Consider the following 16,455-nt stretch of genomic DNA (forward strand, 5'->3'; position numbering starts at 1 on the left):
AATCCTGTGCTACCGGCGTGAAGAGGGCACCAGCCTCATCTGCATCCAGGTAAACAAAATTTAGGAATCAGTCTGCTCCCAGAGAATGCCCAAACCAGCCCCACACAGACACAGAGACATTGCTTCGCTCCCAACAGGAGGATTGTTACTCTCCTCTCCAGCAGCTGTGACTAGTTACCACCTTCAAGCAATAAATTAATGTGAAGCTAGTGGCAGCAATTCATCTGTGTCACCTCTCAGGTGGGTGAGAGCTGTGCAGGATGGCTGGCTATGAAGAATGTCCTCATGCACTCTCAAAGGCATGGAAAACTTGGATGTGTCTTCTCCTCAATAAACAAGCTGAGCCTGCTTCCCACAGCCTACACCAGCTTTTCAGAATTCATTCCAAGGTCCTCGACTTTACTTTAAAAGCTGGATTTAAGTAGAGTTAAAAGTCTTGCTAGGGATCATAAATTTAGACCATCATCAAGAACATTATTCCTCTATTCCACTAGAGGCTTTACAGGGAGAATTTGCTAAAACTGGAGCATTGAATCTCATAGGAAGAAGGAACAATCACAAACTGCATTGGTTTCATCTTCAAGTACAAAGTGATTTTAAAAATATGAAGTTCTTACATAAACATTGGGGAAATATGAAAATATACAAATAAATAAAAATCTAAACCACAATGCTTCATTGCACACATATTCCTTCATGGGGTGTGGATGAGGAAATAGACATGACAGCTCTTAGTCATATTGCTTACTGCTGTTTCTGGAAGGTAATCTCATCCCATGTGAGTAAGTGCAATATAATGATGTACTTTAACTGGATCACATCATGGTGTATGTGTTTTTGTCTCTGAGGTTACCATTAGATACTCCAGAAAAAAAGAAAATGCACTGGAAAAATTACAGAATTATATAAAATATTTCATTTGTCCTGAGTCTGGGCTGGCTAATGCCTTGATACAGGACTAAAAGCCCTTGCAAATGGTATTATTTTCTTTTCTGTTGCTTGCTCTTTCTGTCCCACCTTATCTGTCAAAGTTCCAATACTGATTTTCTTCTCTATTCTTCTTTTCTTTGTCTTTTGTAGATTCCCACCTGTTTCTAAGTTCAATCACCTCAAAGTCCTTGAAGTAGGAAGCATTGCTTGCTTGCCAGGTGATGGCATCAGCATTTGAGATGTTTCTTGCTGTTCAGTGGCTTTGCAAATCTCCTGGTTGGATCACTTTCTTTTTGCACCTCTAGCCATGAATACAGGCTGAAAAGAAAAGCCACAGGCTCCCCCTTCGGTCCTACTACTAGAGAGAAGCAAACCTGTCTCCCATGTTCCTGGCATGTGCAGTTTTCCTCCTCTCTCTGCCCCCTCTCCCCTCCACCCAGCTGGCACAGCCTGGAGGATGTCCTCCCCCTCAACACTCCAAGCAGGGATGGTTGCTATCCTCACCAGCTGACATCAGTGCTAATTTCCTGTAAGTTGCCACAGAATAAAGGAGAGGCCTCTTTCTAAAAAATCTTTCCGGCTTGCTTAAAAACACTCTCTTGTCTTCTTTTCTTCCTGTGTGCAGCTTGCAGAATCAATAAGGGCCCAGCTCTTAGCCCTGAGCAGCAGAGAAGCTATTGCTGCAAACTCAGCAGGAGGAAGAGCTAGGGCAAGCAAGGAGCCCAGAGATAATCAAAAGTGCCCTCCCATGGCTCAGGATGTTGCCAAGTGCTTGGAGCAGGACCAGAAGGCAGCACACTATGACTCTTTGTCAAGCAAGGAATCATCTTCATTATCCCCACTTAATTATCTCTGAATTTCACTAATTGCACTTACCTTTACCTTACGCTTACCAAAGGGCCTGGGCCAGGTGTTCCTCTGTAACATTACTTTTGAAAAACTCTGTGTATCCTCATGCAGGTGCCTGATGACTGTTAAAAGGGGCAAGGACCTCCTCTTACACATCAGTGTTTAATGTGTGTAAAGCCATGACAGGCTGGTACAGAGACTCCGCATTCAATGAAATTATTCTCAGTATTCAGTGTAACTTCAGGCAGCCTTTATAGTTTAAAAGAAAGCCTGTTTGTTCTCCCTTTTGAAAAGAGACAAACAAACAAAACCCCACAAAACTCTAAACTGAGAACCAACCAAACCAAACACAAACCAAATCAAACCAAAAACCCATGGAAAAAGTGACTCTCATTGTTTATTACAACAGAAAGTGGGAAAGAGGGCTGGAATTTGTTGACTGTTGATGAAAAAGAATCTGTTAGCAGCATTTACAGATTTAGGACTTTTTTTAAGGGAATCATGTGAGGGACATACCAGGTTGGAGTGATAATTGTAAGAATTTACTCTCACCCAAGGAAAGGCAGAGAGCAAAACCTCTGGGTAAATTTTTGAGTGGTGACAGAAATGAGAACAGTACTTAAATTACAGCTTAAATGCAGAAAACTATTAATCCAGGGGTGGATTGCATTGTTTGCTGGACTGTGTCAATTTTTGGATTGGGTCATTTTGCTTGGATACACTGTAGACTTCCAGCATGCTTTGCCCATGTGACTGAGGAAAATGAAAATCTGTATTGCTGTTATATTTAAAAAGCTTCTTATTGCACTGAAAAAACCGGTGAAGAGGACATATTTTGATTTAGTGAAAAAAAGCAATAAAGATAAGAATAAATCCACTGAATCCAACAGGACTCTACATTTGTCAAATGTGTGCTTAGTTCAGGTCACAGGAAAACTGAGATGTACAAGAGCACTGTAAATCCTCAGCATGGGGGCACCAATCTGGGACTGGTTTCTTTTTCAGAAACACAGACACACTCAGAATTTCCTCTTCCCTCTGACAATTGTCCCCCTCCCTTTGAGACCGGTGGCCTTCTTGCCCTTTACAACATCAACTCAAACATGGTAAGTGGTGCAGAAAACCTTGCATTAATTCCATAGCTCCTTCAAGAGGGCTAATCCACCATTTAAGTCCCACAGGTTTAAATGCCTTTCATCACTTGACCTCTTCACAAGGATGAATTTCCCCTACAGTGAGGATGGCATCCGACAGTTGTTACTTTGTCAGTCAGAAGAAACTATAAAGCAATACACAATAAATAGTATATAAACATCAAATAAAAGTAAAAATTTGTAACTCTGTCTCACAGATTATTTCCTTGGACTACTGTTCAAAATCTCAGAATTAATATTTCAAGAAGAATATGTTTGATTGTAACAATTCTATTGGAAACAGCAAAATCTGCTCAGTGATCAGTCTGTGTATACAGCTACTGGTCTAAATCAACTCCACTGCAAACTGGCAAGCACCAGGTAATATATAAAATGAATAGACAATTCAGAAATGTCCAACAGATAACTAAAATTGAAATTTTATTTTTTTTCAATAATATTCATCAGACAATTTTCTGACAAGACTTTTCTGAAAGATGAAGTGCAAATGGGAACCCTGTAAGAATGTTTAGAAGAATTGTACATGACATTTTTAAGCGCCACCAAGTACACATTGAATACTTTGTAAGTATATAGGCATAGCAACATGCAAGTGTCATGTACCCAACATTACAATATGCATTTTGTCTGTTTAAAGTTATTAATAAGGAAATAAAATGAAATTGATATGTCTCATCATCAGTGCAATATGTTTAATTCCCATGATTTTTTTTTTACAAGTTAGTGGTTGTATTTCTGACCCATTCAAATATATCCTTCTCAGGGCCATCATAAATTGTCAGTGTAAGAGCAAAGTACACCAGAGTTCCTAGGAGAACACACTTACACTGACCATGAATAGATTAATTTGTTATAGTCCTTTCACAAATTATGCCTTATTATTTATTCTAGGAAACTTCCTGGTGAACTGAAGGGGTTTTGTAAGTATAAAATATCTAGGCTAAAAGTAAAGGATGCACAAGGATTGCTTTATAATTCTTTTGAAAAAGAGCTAAATAGCAACTCAAACGTGCATTAAGGGCTTGAGCCTTGTTCTTTTGAGATCAATAGGCGTACTGTACTCAATTTTGATGGAAGCAGGACATATATGAATCCAGTAATCCATGATTTCCCTTTCTTGGCTCACTGTTTTGGCAGAAGCAGATGACTGTAGGTTATATTTGCATATTTCTATGAAAGCTGTATAGGGGTATAAGCAAATCTGCATTCACTGAAAAAGGACAACATGTGCAACTGCATATTTACTAACATTAATCAATATGCATAGAAAGGAGAGAAAGAGGAAGTGATAAAGAAATCAGCCCAGCAATTAAAGACTATCCTCCTCTTTATAATCAACATAAAGAGTTGATGATCATCCTTACAATCTTATTTACAAGCTATTACTTTAAACTCCCTCCCTTTACACCTATTATAAAAACCCTTCAATATTTCATTTTAGAACAAGACTGAGAAAATTATTATGTTTAGAAGAAAATAGCATTGGTGGTTTTCAGCACTATGCATAAGGGCAGGCTAAGACTGTCTGTAGTTTGTGCTGAAACAGGAGACAAGAGCTCACACATGAAACACTGCTGGCTTGACCCTGAACACAGGGAAAGTGCTAAAGTGCTGACCCCAACAGGCTTGGTTTTGCGACTGAAATCTTAAAAAAGGGAAGAAACAAAAACCCTTGAACCTTTCTTTAATAGTAGCACAGACTGCTCCTTTCAGAGGAGATACTTTTCCTTCCTCCTTTCCAATTAGACCACTGCTTTTAGCCCAGCAGAGAATAAATGACTTAAGACACAGAATGTGGAGGGCAGACCTACAGTAAACACAGAAGCCAGGAAGAATTTTTATTTTTTTTTTAATTTTTCCCCATCTACTGCAAGGCTCTGGAAGCCCTTAGAACTGCAGACTCATTCAAATTGGCTTCACACCTTCTGTGTGGTTGTGAGTACATTAAACACTGCTGAAGAAAATGAACACAGCTCGACAACAGGATGATTCCTAGATGCTGGAAGAATTCTCTTAAGGGCTGCTGGAAGCGCACGAGGCTTGGAGCATCCTGAGGATGTGGAGTGATACAGAAGTGTGCTGTTCAACCATGTTTGTACCCTTATTTTCTCCTGAGTTAAAAGAAGTGCAGAGTGCTGGGTGGGATTCCTCGACAGCAAGAAGGAACTGTGCTAGCTTCTCTTAATGCCAAGTAAACAACTTTCACGTGTTTTAGAGGCCTTAGGTCCACCCTGAAAAACCCTGTAGGAAGTCCTACTCTCAAAAGAGTTTCTACTCTGTTCTGTTGACATCAAAGGCTTCTCTATTAATTTAATTTTGTCCTGCTGTTTGCAATAGTCCTTCTCTGCTCCCCATATATTGAGTGTTTTTAATGTAAACATGCCCTGGCAATATTATGTTTAAATAAGTGAGAGACAAGTCAGGATATCTCAACAGTGTTGATATTGCATATTTAATTCAAAAGCTTGCATGTGCTTTTTAAAGTTTCTCTTCATACGTGCATGTCTTACTTGGAAGAATTGTGTTGCAGTTGGACTGCAAATCATTATCTAGAGCTGACTAAATATTGATGTGTTATAGCAGTTTATTTTTAAGCTGTTTGGGATGAATCCCCAGCCAGTGTAAATTGGCCCACATTTAAGGCAACAGAGTGAAGCTGATTTGTACCAGCTGAGGCTGTGTCCTTATGCCCTGTTAAAAAGCTAAAACTATACCAAAATTAAGAACAGGGCAAGAATTATGAACCCAGAAACTATTTTTACCTATTTTTAACAGAAAAAAAAATAGAGTGGTTTCATTTCAAGACTAAAGCAAAGATTCAATAGTATTTAAAATGTATACAAATATGTCATAGCTAGTATTTAGACTAAGAGGTAGATGTCATATTCTAGGAATAATATAGTGTGGAATGATGCTAATGGCAGTTGCTAAATACATTTATTTAGCCTATTACACAGGACAGAAAGGAGGTTGACAGCAATGGCAACCACAAGAAGGTTAAAAAAAAATTCTTGTCTTCTTTTGCTAGTCTATGTTATCTATCTTTTGGTGCATTTCTTCTGGAAGGACATGATGGAAAAGTGCCAAGAAGGAAAAATATCTACAATACAAAACTTCATGTTTACAAAAACATTAGCTTTATCATTTAGGGCATACTCTGTACTGTAATGGAAGCATTTTGTACTTACAATTTAAGAATACCTGGTGTTACTGAGCAAGCAGTGGAAATTCCAGGTGAGGTGATTCAGCAAAATAGGGGTCAGAAGAATGCAGGTCTCTCTTTCTCTCTCTCTCTCTCTCTCTCTTTCTCTGTTGTTCATGCTAAAAATACCAGGGCATATTGGCAGCATATTTCAGCATCTTAACATACTAGGCTCCCTTGAGGACAGAAAAAAAGATGAAACTTGTGCTGTTGAGCCAGCAATAAGATTACAGAACAGTGTTGCCAGACATTCAGAGTGCTGGCAGCAAAGCCATTAGAGGAGTCAGTGTCTTTGCCTAAAGGCGTTTCAGTGGTATTTAATGGCGCTCCAAGAAATGGAAAGCAAAGCTGGTGAGAATGAGGAGCAGTATTATTTATAAATTAGTTGTCATTGCAAGTAGAGGAATTACACATATTGCATTAGGATATCCACACTGCTTGTAGATGTACCTTCCACTTTTCCCTTGTGACTGTTGGGGGTCACCCCTTGCTTGAAATAATCAAAATGCATATTATAATTACATGGTTTTCCAATATCCATACACAGCAAGTACAAGATACTTACATGTAAGTACACTGTATTTACCTATATTTTTGCATAGTTTTTAGTGTGTACTTTGTGCCACTTAATAAAAAGCATTACTCATCATTTTTGTTGTTGCTGCTTTTCTTTATTAGACAGCTTGTTCAATTAAAGTTGGAGTAGCTGGGATTTTTGGTATGCTCATCACAGATTACCAGTCCCTAGGAGTGTAGAGATTAGACATTTGGAGGAGTCTGGGAAAGCCATGGGGGGAAGCTGCAGTGTGAACATGAGAGTTTTAAATCACCTCCTTAATTAAGAAACGCAATATCAGATTTAATGATGCTAATTTAATAAACTTACCTTTAATTGGAACGGAATTCTAAAGGTAAGAAGTCCGTTTTCCTTTTGGTAACACTTTACAATAAGTGGCACTAAATTACACTAGAACTGCTATGTTACAGGGAATTACATGTAACTACACTGTAACTGTTGAAAGAGCTACTGTACATGTGCGTACATGGTAACTTCAGTGCTGTTACAATCATGAATTACATAATTACAGATGATTCTGTCCTTTCTTTTCATTGAAATAGCTATATATATATATTTATATATATATTATACTGCAATGAAAACACACAAGATGTTAACTTTCATGTCTCACTTAGAAAAGTTGTTTTTCTTCATGTGTTCCTTTAGAGAGGGAGTCTTAGTGCAAGACGAACCATCCTTAAGTAATGTGGAAACTTTTTGAGATGTTCTAGCTTAAACTCTGAGCCTCAAGTTAAACATCAGGTTCCTTAAACTGTCTCTTGGTTTGTCAGATGACACTAAAAGAGTGGGATGATGCACCCCTTGTCTTCTGATGCACTGCTTTCTTGTTCAAATCATGAGAATGTTCTTGAAGCATTAAAAAAAAACCAAAAAAACCCCAAAAAATAATAAAGTCTACGTCAAAAAGTTTAAAAATAATCAGCAATCAACACTGTAAACAGTACACTGGCAGAAACTAGCTACCTGGTCTGGAGAAAACTACTCTGCAAGTGATTGAGGGAGAGGATGTCACATACATTTTAGTGAAGGTGGTTCCCATTCAGAGCCTCCATTTTACACACTCGCTGGTGCCTCACACCATCATAAAAACTTTTTTTTTTCTTTTCAGAATGGGAACTCCGGCAAAAGGAATGGACAAATGGCTTTCAGCCTACTTAATGCCATTAGTGTTGAAACATGACTCTGCTGACAGAAAAGAGGGATGCCTCTTTACACCCAATGTAGTAATTTGAACCCGTGAAGACCAGATAGGCCTGCAAAGTGCTATCCAGGTAGAAATCTCTGTGGGGGGCTTTTCACACCTGCTGTGCACAGCTGCAAGGGACATCACCAGGTGCAAGGCAACGGAAGATCAAATGGGTAAAAATGAGGTCATGTGAACAGTTTTAATTGAAAGCCAATGGAAAAAAAAAAACAAACAACCAAACAAACCTGTCTTAACAGTACAGTTTATATCTGTTTTTTTGCCAAGTTGAAATGCTATTTGTATGCCACTGGAGAATATGGTTTGAAATGGTTACCACAAGGCCAATCCTGCTTTTGAAGGCCCTACCTGACCTTGGCTGGGTAATGGTTCAAGTAACAACCCTACTATTCAAGCAAGCTGGAGTTAGGAAGGATGAAGAAAGGTGTAAACACCACGCTGGTGGGGAATTCCACTGGAGCAAATAAGGCCCTCATCCAGGGAAGCACTTCGTTTTTAAGCATATGAACTGTGCCTTATACTCCAAGGGAACTCCTCTGATGCCTGAAGCTGACTATGTGCTTAAAAGCTTTGTTGAACTGGGCCCCAGGTCCTGAAATAAAACTTTGATACTGTACTACAGCTAATGTAACTTACTGCTGTGACAAGAACCCATATTTTTGGTATTAAACTGAATGACTTCCTTTGCCAGCCGTTTACATGTTTATGTTTTGAAAGACATGAATATCTTGTAAACCTATACTAGTTTTCAATGTGTCTAGTAGCACCTACCTGGTTCTCTCAAACTACCATATTATATTAACATATTATTGCATTTTTCCACAGATGGGTATGGAGTGAACTGTAAAAACAAGCATGCAATCACATCAATGCAGACTTATTTCTTTAAAATGTCATACTGTATATGATTTATTATGTTAACACTCAACCACATCATATTATTTATGTCTGTATATTTTGAAAAAAAGTGCTGCTTTGATTGACGTCACCCTTTTTTCTTAGAAATTAACAAGATAAATGCTTCAACAAAAACAATTAAAATACTCTAATATTGTCCTTAAAAGGTTTATATTCTTCTGATAAATAATCTGTCACAGCACCTTTATCTTCCATTTTACCATACCACATGATGTCGTATTCCAAATTCTCCCTTCCCCACACAAAAATAAAATCCCAGGAGAAAGTCCTTTACAGCAGACCATCATGCTTTTATGCTTCACAAACACATCAACCAGAGAGAAATACTTCTTTTTTCAAAGGTGCAAAACACAGGAGCAAAGCGAGCTCCAACTAGACTTAACTTGCGTTCTCCAGTGTAGAATCATTTCCAAGACCTGTTATGGCAACCTTTTCTTTTCATTGGAAGAGGAAATAAGCCGATGGGCTTACAGTGTTTTGTTGTCGTATTTAAGAGCATGTGATTTTTCAGCTGTCAATTACACAAAAAAAAAAAAAAAAATCAGAAATAATCCAAACAGAGACCTTCACTGTGGAGCTAAAAGCATGGCAGGAATTCTCTATCATTCACGGTGACATAAGTTTGTACCTCACAAAATGCATAGACAGGAATTTAATATAAAGAATTAGTCCATTTACTGTATACACAAAACATATATCTTTTGTTTTAACACTTCTATTTTTAATTTTTTTTCTTTTTTTTTTTTTTAAGTTTTTTTTTTTTTTTTTTTGGCAAACCAACATAGAGAAGCAGCTCTGGAACTGCCAAATTAAAATTGAGAATTTTAGCAACTCAATAGTACTTTTTAAGGATAGTAATCAAATGTGGTTGTAATTTAAAACCTGAGGCTGTGCACTGGTTGTTAGCATAAAACTACCTTTCCATATAACATTGTGCTTCCATTGTATAACAAAGAAAAAATTAACAAGAACTAGAAAAGTTTGCTGCTGAACAGTGCTAGGACATACAGACAAAAAAATACTAACACATGTTATCTACTCAGAATATTGATTTTGAGTCATATCTAAAGGGATATAATGGACATTAGAAAATGCTTACTTGTGACTGACTTAGCTACCGCCAAAAAAGTTGAATATGTATCAAATAATGTTTAATTGAATTTATTATATGCACTATATACAGATACTAAAATGCCTTGCAATTGTGCCCCATGAACACATCAAATTTGAGGAGGCAGGTGAGTTCATGTTTAGCAAATAAATTATAAAAACATAAATTACTCAGAAAGTTCTCTAATCTTTGTGATCCCAAAAGTCAGTAAAAGGGCAGGACAAACTGTTTCAAAAGAAGCTCTATTACCTAACTTTGCAGAATCTGTATAGCTACTCAGCATGTTTTCACCACTGAAACATGGCACTGTTGTCAAGGTACCATTTAAATCATAACAAAGCAAAGTAAAAGACCCCGAAAAATTCACTGGACTGATCTTTTTTCCCACCAAATCCAAACATATGAGAAACTATACTAAACAGATTTCAATTTGTGTTTCCAAGGGCATATGTTTCAAAAACAAGTTGCTTTTTGAATTATAGATAGACAGGTATAAAATATTCTTTGTAAACCTCTAATCTTAGACTTAACATTTTCTGTAAGTAAATTATGACCTTACCTAATAGTAGTTGTTATGAATTTTGTTCTATGACATACTAATAGGGACATGATGAAAGAAAACTGGAAAAGAAAGCTGCATAACACTTAAATATGTAGAAAACTTGGATTAAAATGATGATTAACATTGTTAAGGCTGTATATTCAAGCACTGTATGTTAAGAGAGCAGTGGATATGATTTTTAGGCAATAAGAAATGTCCTGTTTTATGCATGATACTGTAATTATAGAATGATGATGTCAACAGCTGATTGTTGGCATAAACTGGCTACTTATAGCAGGTATGCGAGTTAATAAAGATAGCAGAAGATGGCAGAAATGAATTCTGAGAAATGATAGCCAGTTTTCTCCAGCAGTCAGCCTGATAAGTAAAACTCCAAGATTCTAGCTCTGCATCTAAATGAAATACTCTTTTTTCTCCTCTGCATTGACTTGGCTGCCTTCTGCATTGATAATGGCTGTGTCGGCATCAGGTGCATCTTCAGCTCCTTTTGCTTCATTTGTTAAATATGTTCCTGTAGGAATCAGTACAAAGAGAAAAGAAAAAGAGAATGATTAGGGTTTTTTTACACTGCATTATAGGAAGTAAATTTCAAACAATGTACTCCAATTTTTCAATTAATGAAAAATATTTTTACCAGTTTTTAGTATACATCATAAAGGTGTGCTCAACTTTCTAGTTTGTTTAGGAAATATTTACTCTGATACTTATACTGGTAAAGGCATGTATAAAAACTCCAGTATATCCACAACAAATTAAGGAAATATTTAAATAAAACTCCACTTTATCTAACTGCAGTAATAAGCAATATATTTCTCAATTATAGAATAAGTGATAAAATCTTTGTTATTTCATGAAATAGCTATCCATCAAAAACAAAGCAATTTTGAAGACTTAGAGATTCATAAAAGTGCTTTTTTTTTAATGGCCACTGATCATTTGTAATTCTGTTTTATCTTGATTGTTTGTATGCTTTAATTTTGCAGAATTGTATCATAGAAGATCCCATGAATTACAAAATTGAGGCAGTTTTATTAACTGAACCAACTCATATTATACTATCACAGCTATATTTATCCTCTGGAAATTAATGAATGAAAAGAAGAAATGTGTACAAGAGTCAATTTTCCCTTTGTGAAAATCATTATTTATGCTGGCATAAGATGTACAACTGTTCATTCAGAAAAGTAAAACAAAAAGAGACACACACACTTTCACTGGCTCATTAAAAAAAATCTGATTTTCTCCCAAGTAGTACATCAAATTGAAAAGATTTTTTTTATCAATTTATGTTTGCTAGGCATATGATTATCCGATTATCCTGTCTAAAATGAGATTAATACCCTCACGCATCCTCTTTTTTTTTTTTTTTTTTTTTTTTTTTTTTTTTTTTTTTTTGAGGGGTGTAAAAAGGAAATCAACTGAATTTTAGCATTAGGCCTACAAGCTGTACAGAGGCTAAATCTCAAGGTATGATTTTGGAACTAACTAGGTCAAAATCAAATCACAGAGAAGTCAAAAGTCAGTGTTATTCCATTCCTGTTATCTTTAGTGGCAGAGGGGACTGAAAATGAAGAGGCCAGAATTATTAAGGTAAAACCACAGAATAAAGCTAGGTCCAGGAATGAACCCCTTGTTCCAGCAGGATCATTGATAAACTGATTTTAAAACTCACTACTGGATTCCAATATTATCTTTTAAACATATACCTGAAATATTAGCAAAATCCATTAAAATGTAAATCTTGTTCACTCAGTGCATATATATTCTGCTGAATTGATATGGTAGTTAAAACTACGAGAACATGATGAGAACATGTAATCAAGTATCAGGAGTTAAGATCCAAAACCCAAGGGGCAATCTTACCCCTCGGTCTCTCTAAATCACTGACCTATAAGATGACCTGGGGCATGCACTAACTCCATGTCCTTTGCCTTCGCCAGCCCACTGGAAAACTGGTGAAAATTCACAGGGACTTCACTTGTGACTGGACTGAGAACTAATTTTTGTTCCAATCATTTAGCAGAGGGGGGAAAGGCAAAAGGGAATGGCACTCCCAGGTGAAATCATGCCTTGCTTCCAGTAGTGACTGAACTTCCACTACGTGTCCTACCTTTATGTCTTGCCAGGTATCGACCAAGGAGAATTATAGAACATAGTGTTACAAAGACAACTACAGCCACTATTCCTCCTATAAGAGCGTGATCAGGTCCGGTCTGTCCAGCCAAAGCATTTGGATCTAGAGGGAGAGACAAAAAAGCAAAAGTGGTCCCTCACAGAGGAAAAAAAAATGACAGGAAAATTCACAATACCAAGTTTTATAGTGATCATCCTGAAAATAGGGCATTTCCCTCTTTAATATTCAGCACCGTTATTCCCACTTTTACTCCCAGTATCTTATCAACAGCACAGTGCTGCTTGTATTCCCAGATTGTTAAAACCCTGAGGACATCACAGTTATGAAAAATATTACCCTATTCTTCTTTGGCAGAGGTTATTAAATGAAAAAGGTTCCCAGCTTTGTCCTAGTCATTTTACAACTGAAAACCTGGCCACAGCTATTTATAGAAGGAAAAACAAGGAAGTGAGAATTGGGGATCGGATAGCATCAGCAGAATAGTGTCTGCATAATACATAATTTATAGAATTGATTCTCAGTGGGGAACCCTTATATGTTCTCTTCCTCTCATTCCTACCCTCTTGCACCAGAAATAAAAGCCGGATAAAGTGCAGCCGTGCCAAGTTCCTCTGCACAAGGCTGAGTCTGCATGGAATTGGTTAGATAAAGGTATCAGGCAACCTGAAACTCAGCATTCAGACTCAAGCATCAGTTTGTGAATTTACTACAAATGCTCAATTAACACCCAGTGTGGGATATCTATTACACCAAGATGTAATAGATATCACAGAATCACAGAGTCAGCTGGGATGGAAAAGACCTTTGGGATCATCAAGCCCAACTAATGAAGTGACACCACCTTGTCAAGCAGTCCATGGCGCTGAGTGCCACATCCAGTTGCTTCTTAAACACCTTCAGGGATGGTGACTCCCCCACCTCCCCAGCCAGCCCATCCCAATGCCCAATTGCTCTTTCTGTGAAGAACTTCCTTCCAATGTCTAAACCTCTTCTGGCACTTTGGTGTTCTTAGACCTCATGCTGTTCTATTCATCCCATCGACCCAGCCTGTCCAGCTCCCTCTGCAGAGCCCTCCTACCCTCCAATAGATCAACACTCCCCCACAACTTGGTGTCATCTGCACATTTGCTAATGGCAGAGAGAATTAGCAGGTTCCATTTTCCAGCTCAGAGCACTGGGAATACTGTCAGATTCAAGCATTCCGTGCTGGTCAATTGCCAGTTCTGTTTGCCTGATGCGTCACAAAAGTTGCAAAGAAACAATCGAGGGAAATGGCACTACTTTGGGGTGAGTAATTCTTCAGAGCTTTTAACAATGAACCAGTAACCTGTGACTGTTGACTCAACAGATAAATGCAGAAGGTAAAGTTTTAATCTGAGGATCATGATATGGTTCCTATTATAATGAAAATGCCTCTGCTATGAAGTAATAGTAATTCTCTGAAGAAGTTATAAGCATGTACTGTATGCTGCAATCATTCCATTCTCACTGCTTCAAGGGCATTTCCCTGGTAGGAGCTGTTTATATTCTTCAAATAATTTGCAAACAACTTCTTTGCTTTGCAAAAGGGAAAGGCAGGAATAATATTCACACATAAAAGAGGGAAAATCTGTGATGATGACAGAAAGGCCTCTGATAATGCTGAGGAGGTGTGATTCCATGATACCATGATTACATTCTGCTGACCAGGATTGCTATAGGCAGTAAGATGTATGCATATGTCTGGTATGGGAGTCTTATGAGGTGCAACAAGGCTAAGTGCTAGTGCTGCACCTGGGTCAGGGCAAATCATGTTCTCAGTCCAGGCTGGGGGATGAACAGATCCAGATCAGTCTGGCTGAGAAGGACTTGGGGGTGCTGGTGGGTGAGCTGGCCTTGTGCTCTTGCAGCCCAGAAAGCCAAATATGTCCTGGGCTGCACCCAAAGCGCCATGGGCAGCAGTCAAGGGAGGGGATTCTGTCCCTCTGAGCCACTCTTCTGAGACCCCATCTGGAGAACTGCATCCAGTTCCAGGGTTTCCAGCACAGGAAGGACATGGGCCTGTTGGAATGAATATAAAGGAGGCCACCCTTGATGTGAAGGATGGGGCACCTCTCATATTAGGAAAGGCTGAGAGCATTGGGATTGTTTAGCCTGGAAAAGACATGGCTTTCAGGTTACCTAATTGTGGCCTTCAAGTACCTGAAGGGAGCCTGCAAGAAAGATGGAGAGACACTATTTACAAGGGTTTGTAATGACAGAACAAGGGGAAATAGCTTCAAACTAAAGGTAGGTTTAGAGTAGATTTTAGGAAGAAATTTTTCACTATGGGGGCAGTGAGTTGCTGGCACAGGTTTCCCAGAGAAGCTGTGGCCGCCCCATCCCTGGAAGTATTCAAGACCAGGATGGATGGAGCTCTGAGCAACCTGGTCTAGTGGAAGGTGTCCCTGCCCATGGAACTAGATGATATTTAAGGTCCCTTCCTACTCAAGCCATTCTATAATTTCAAGATCTACAAAGGCACATGTATATAATGTTCCATAGATGAAAGAAAAGAATCCTGTTTTCCCTTTTGCAAACTGTGAAACATTCTGCAATTACATTTTCAGGCTTGCTGGAGCACAGAGTGGTGTGGCCACTGGTACAGATTCAGTGCTGCTCTTAACAATCACTGGACTCATCAAGCAGGACTTGGCCACTTTTTGCTGGCTTTTTGAGCTCCCACATCTTTCTCTTCTGGCTGCTACACAAGGACTTTGGGGAAACTGGTCACAGCACTTCTGTGGATATGATGGCAAATAATAGGTATTTGCCCTCAAAAAAGCTAGAAACACATTATAAAGTCAGCTCTCCTGCATCCTTTTCCACCTCCATATCCTCCTGGCATGGTGCTGCTGGTGACAGCACCATGCTGAGCACACATCACCAGCCCAGCGGGACATAGGTTCCAATTTGGTCATTAAATCTGACCCCAAATCCTGTGCACCAGCAGACTCACAGGGGAAAGCAAGAGTGCTGAAGCATTGCCTTCCCAAAGCAAGAGCTTGGAGCATTCAGCCTTCCTCTCCCTTGCCTTGCAGGGGCTTTGTTTTTTGAGCAGAGCAAGGAGGAGGTGGCTGCTTGCTTGAGAAGATGGAAGGTGACAGCTTGCTGCAGCAATGTCAGCTTGCTTGAGCCATCCAGAAAACTCCTCCTTTTATGGTGCCTGTGGCAATGTTGAGTAAAGCTCCTTCCTGCAGCCAAAGGGCAGGACCCTTTTGGACTCTGAGGACCACCCATGTCCCCAGGCCCTGCAGTGTGTGACCTGCAGGAGATGCTCTTCGGCAGCACTGGGGCAGGAGCAGCACCAATGTGTTTTCCCACTAAAAACTGGCTCCTGCTGGTGTGCTGCCAGTAACAGTGAAGAATAAAAGGAGATCTTTTAAGGATAATATACTTCCTGATGCAGGGCATAATCCAGAGAAGGGTTAGCACAGAACTTTATCTACAGGCATTTTTGCAAAGCTGATTGAAGAGCACAGCCTTAGCTCAATATCCAGACTTACAACACATGTCCTCTGTGAGCTGGAATAAACATTACAGATAAAAGTCCTCACAATACACTGAGATAAATACATGTCTGTGTTTTTATCCTCTGGTGTTTCCAACTCAGAGTGACTCACTCCTCCTCTGACACACCTGCTGTGACTACAGGAAGTGACCCTAAGCCAGCCTCAACACAAGGTTTCCATATATTAATGTGGATTAATGAGATTCTAATACTGCTATAGGCTGATTTTTTTTTAACATTACAATTAATGTAGATATTCATTGGACTGCAAAAGTAGCAGCA

At 38.7% G+C, this 16,455-nt stretch overlaps 1 protein-coding gene across 3 annotated transcripts in view; it reads right to left on the reverse strand.

The window, feature by feature from the left end:
* Positions 1–3,329: 3,329 nt before the first annotated feature.
* CADM2 (cell adhesion molecule 2) overlaps positions 3,330–16,455 on the reverse strand; it is a 584,066-nt gene continuing 570,940 nt past the window's right edge. For all 3 annotated transcript variants that reach the window (XM_038154037.1, XM_038154029.1, XM_038154046.1), the window contains 2 exons: positions 12,621–12,746; positions 3,330–11,021 (listed from right to left, as the gene is read on the reverse strand). In XM_038154037.1, coding sequence (XP_038009965.1) covers positions 10,903–11,021; positions 12,621–12,746 — 245 coding nt within the window. In that variant the 3' untranslated portion in view covers positions 3,330–10,902. The remainder of the gene's footprint in view (positions 11,022–12,620; positions 12,747–16,455) is intronic.

The sequence above is a fragment of the Motacilla alba genome, chromosome 1 (assembly GCF_015832195.1).
Source record: "Motacilla alba alba isolate MOTALB_02 chromosome 1, Motacilla_alba_V1.0_pri, whole genome shotgun sequence".
Classification (NCBI taxonomy): domain Eukaryota; kingdom Metazoa; phylum Chordata; class Aves; order Passeriformes; family Motacillidae; genus Motacilla; species Motacilla alba.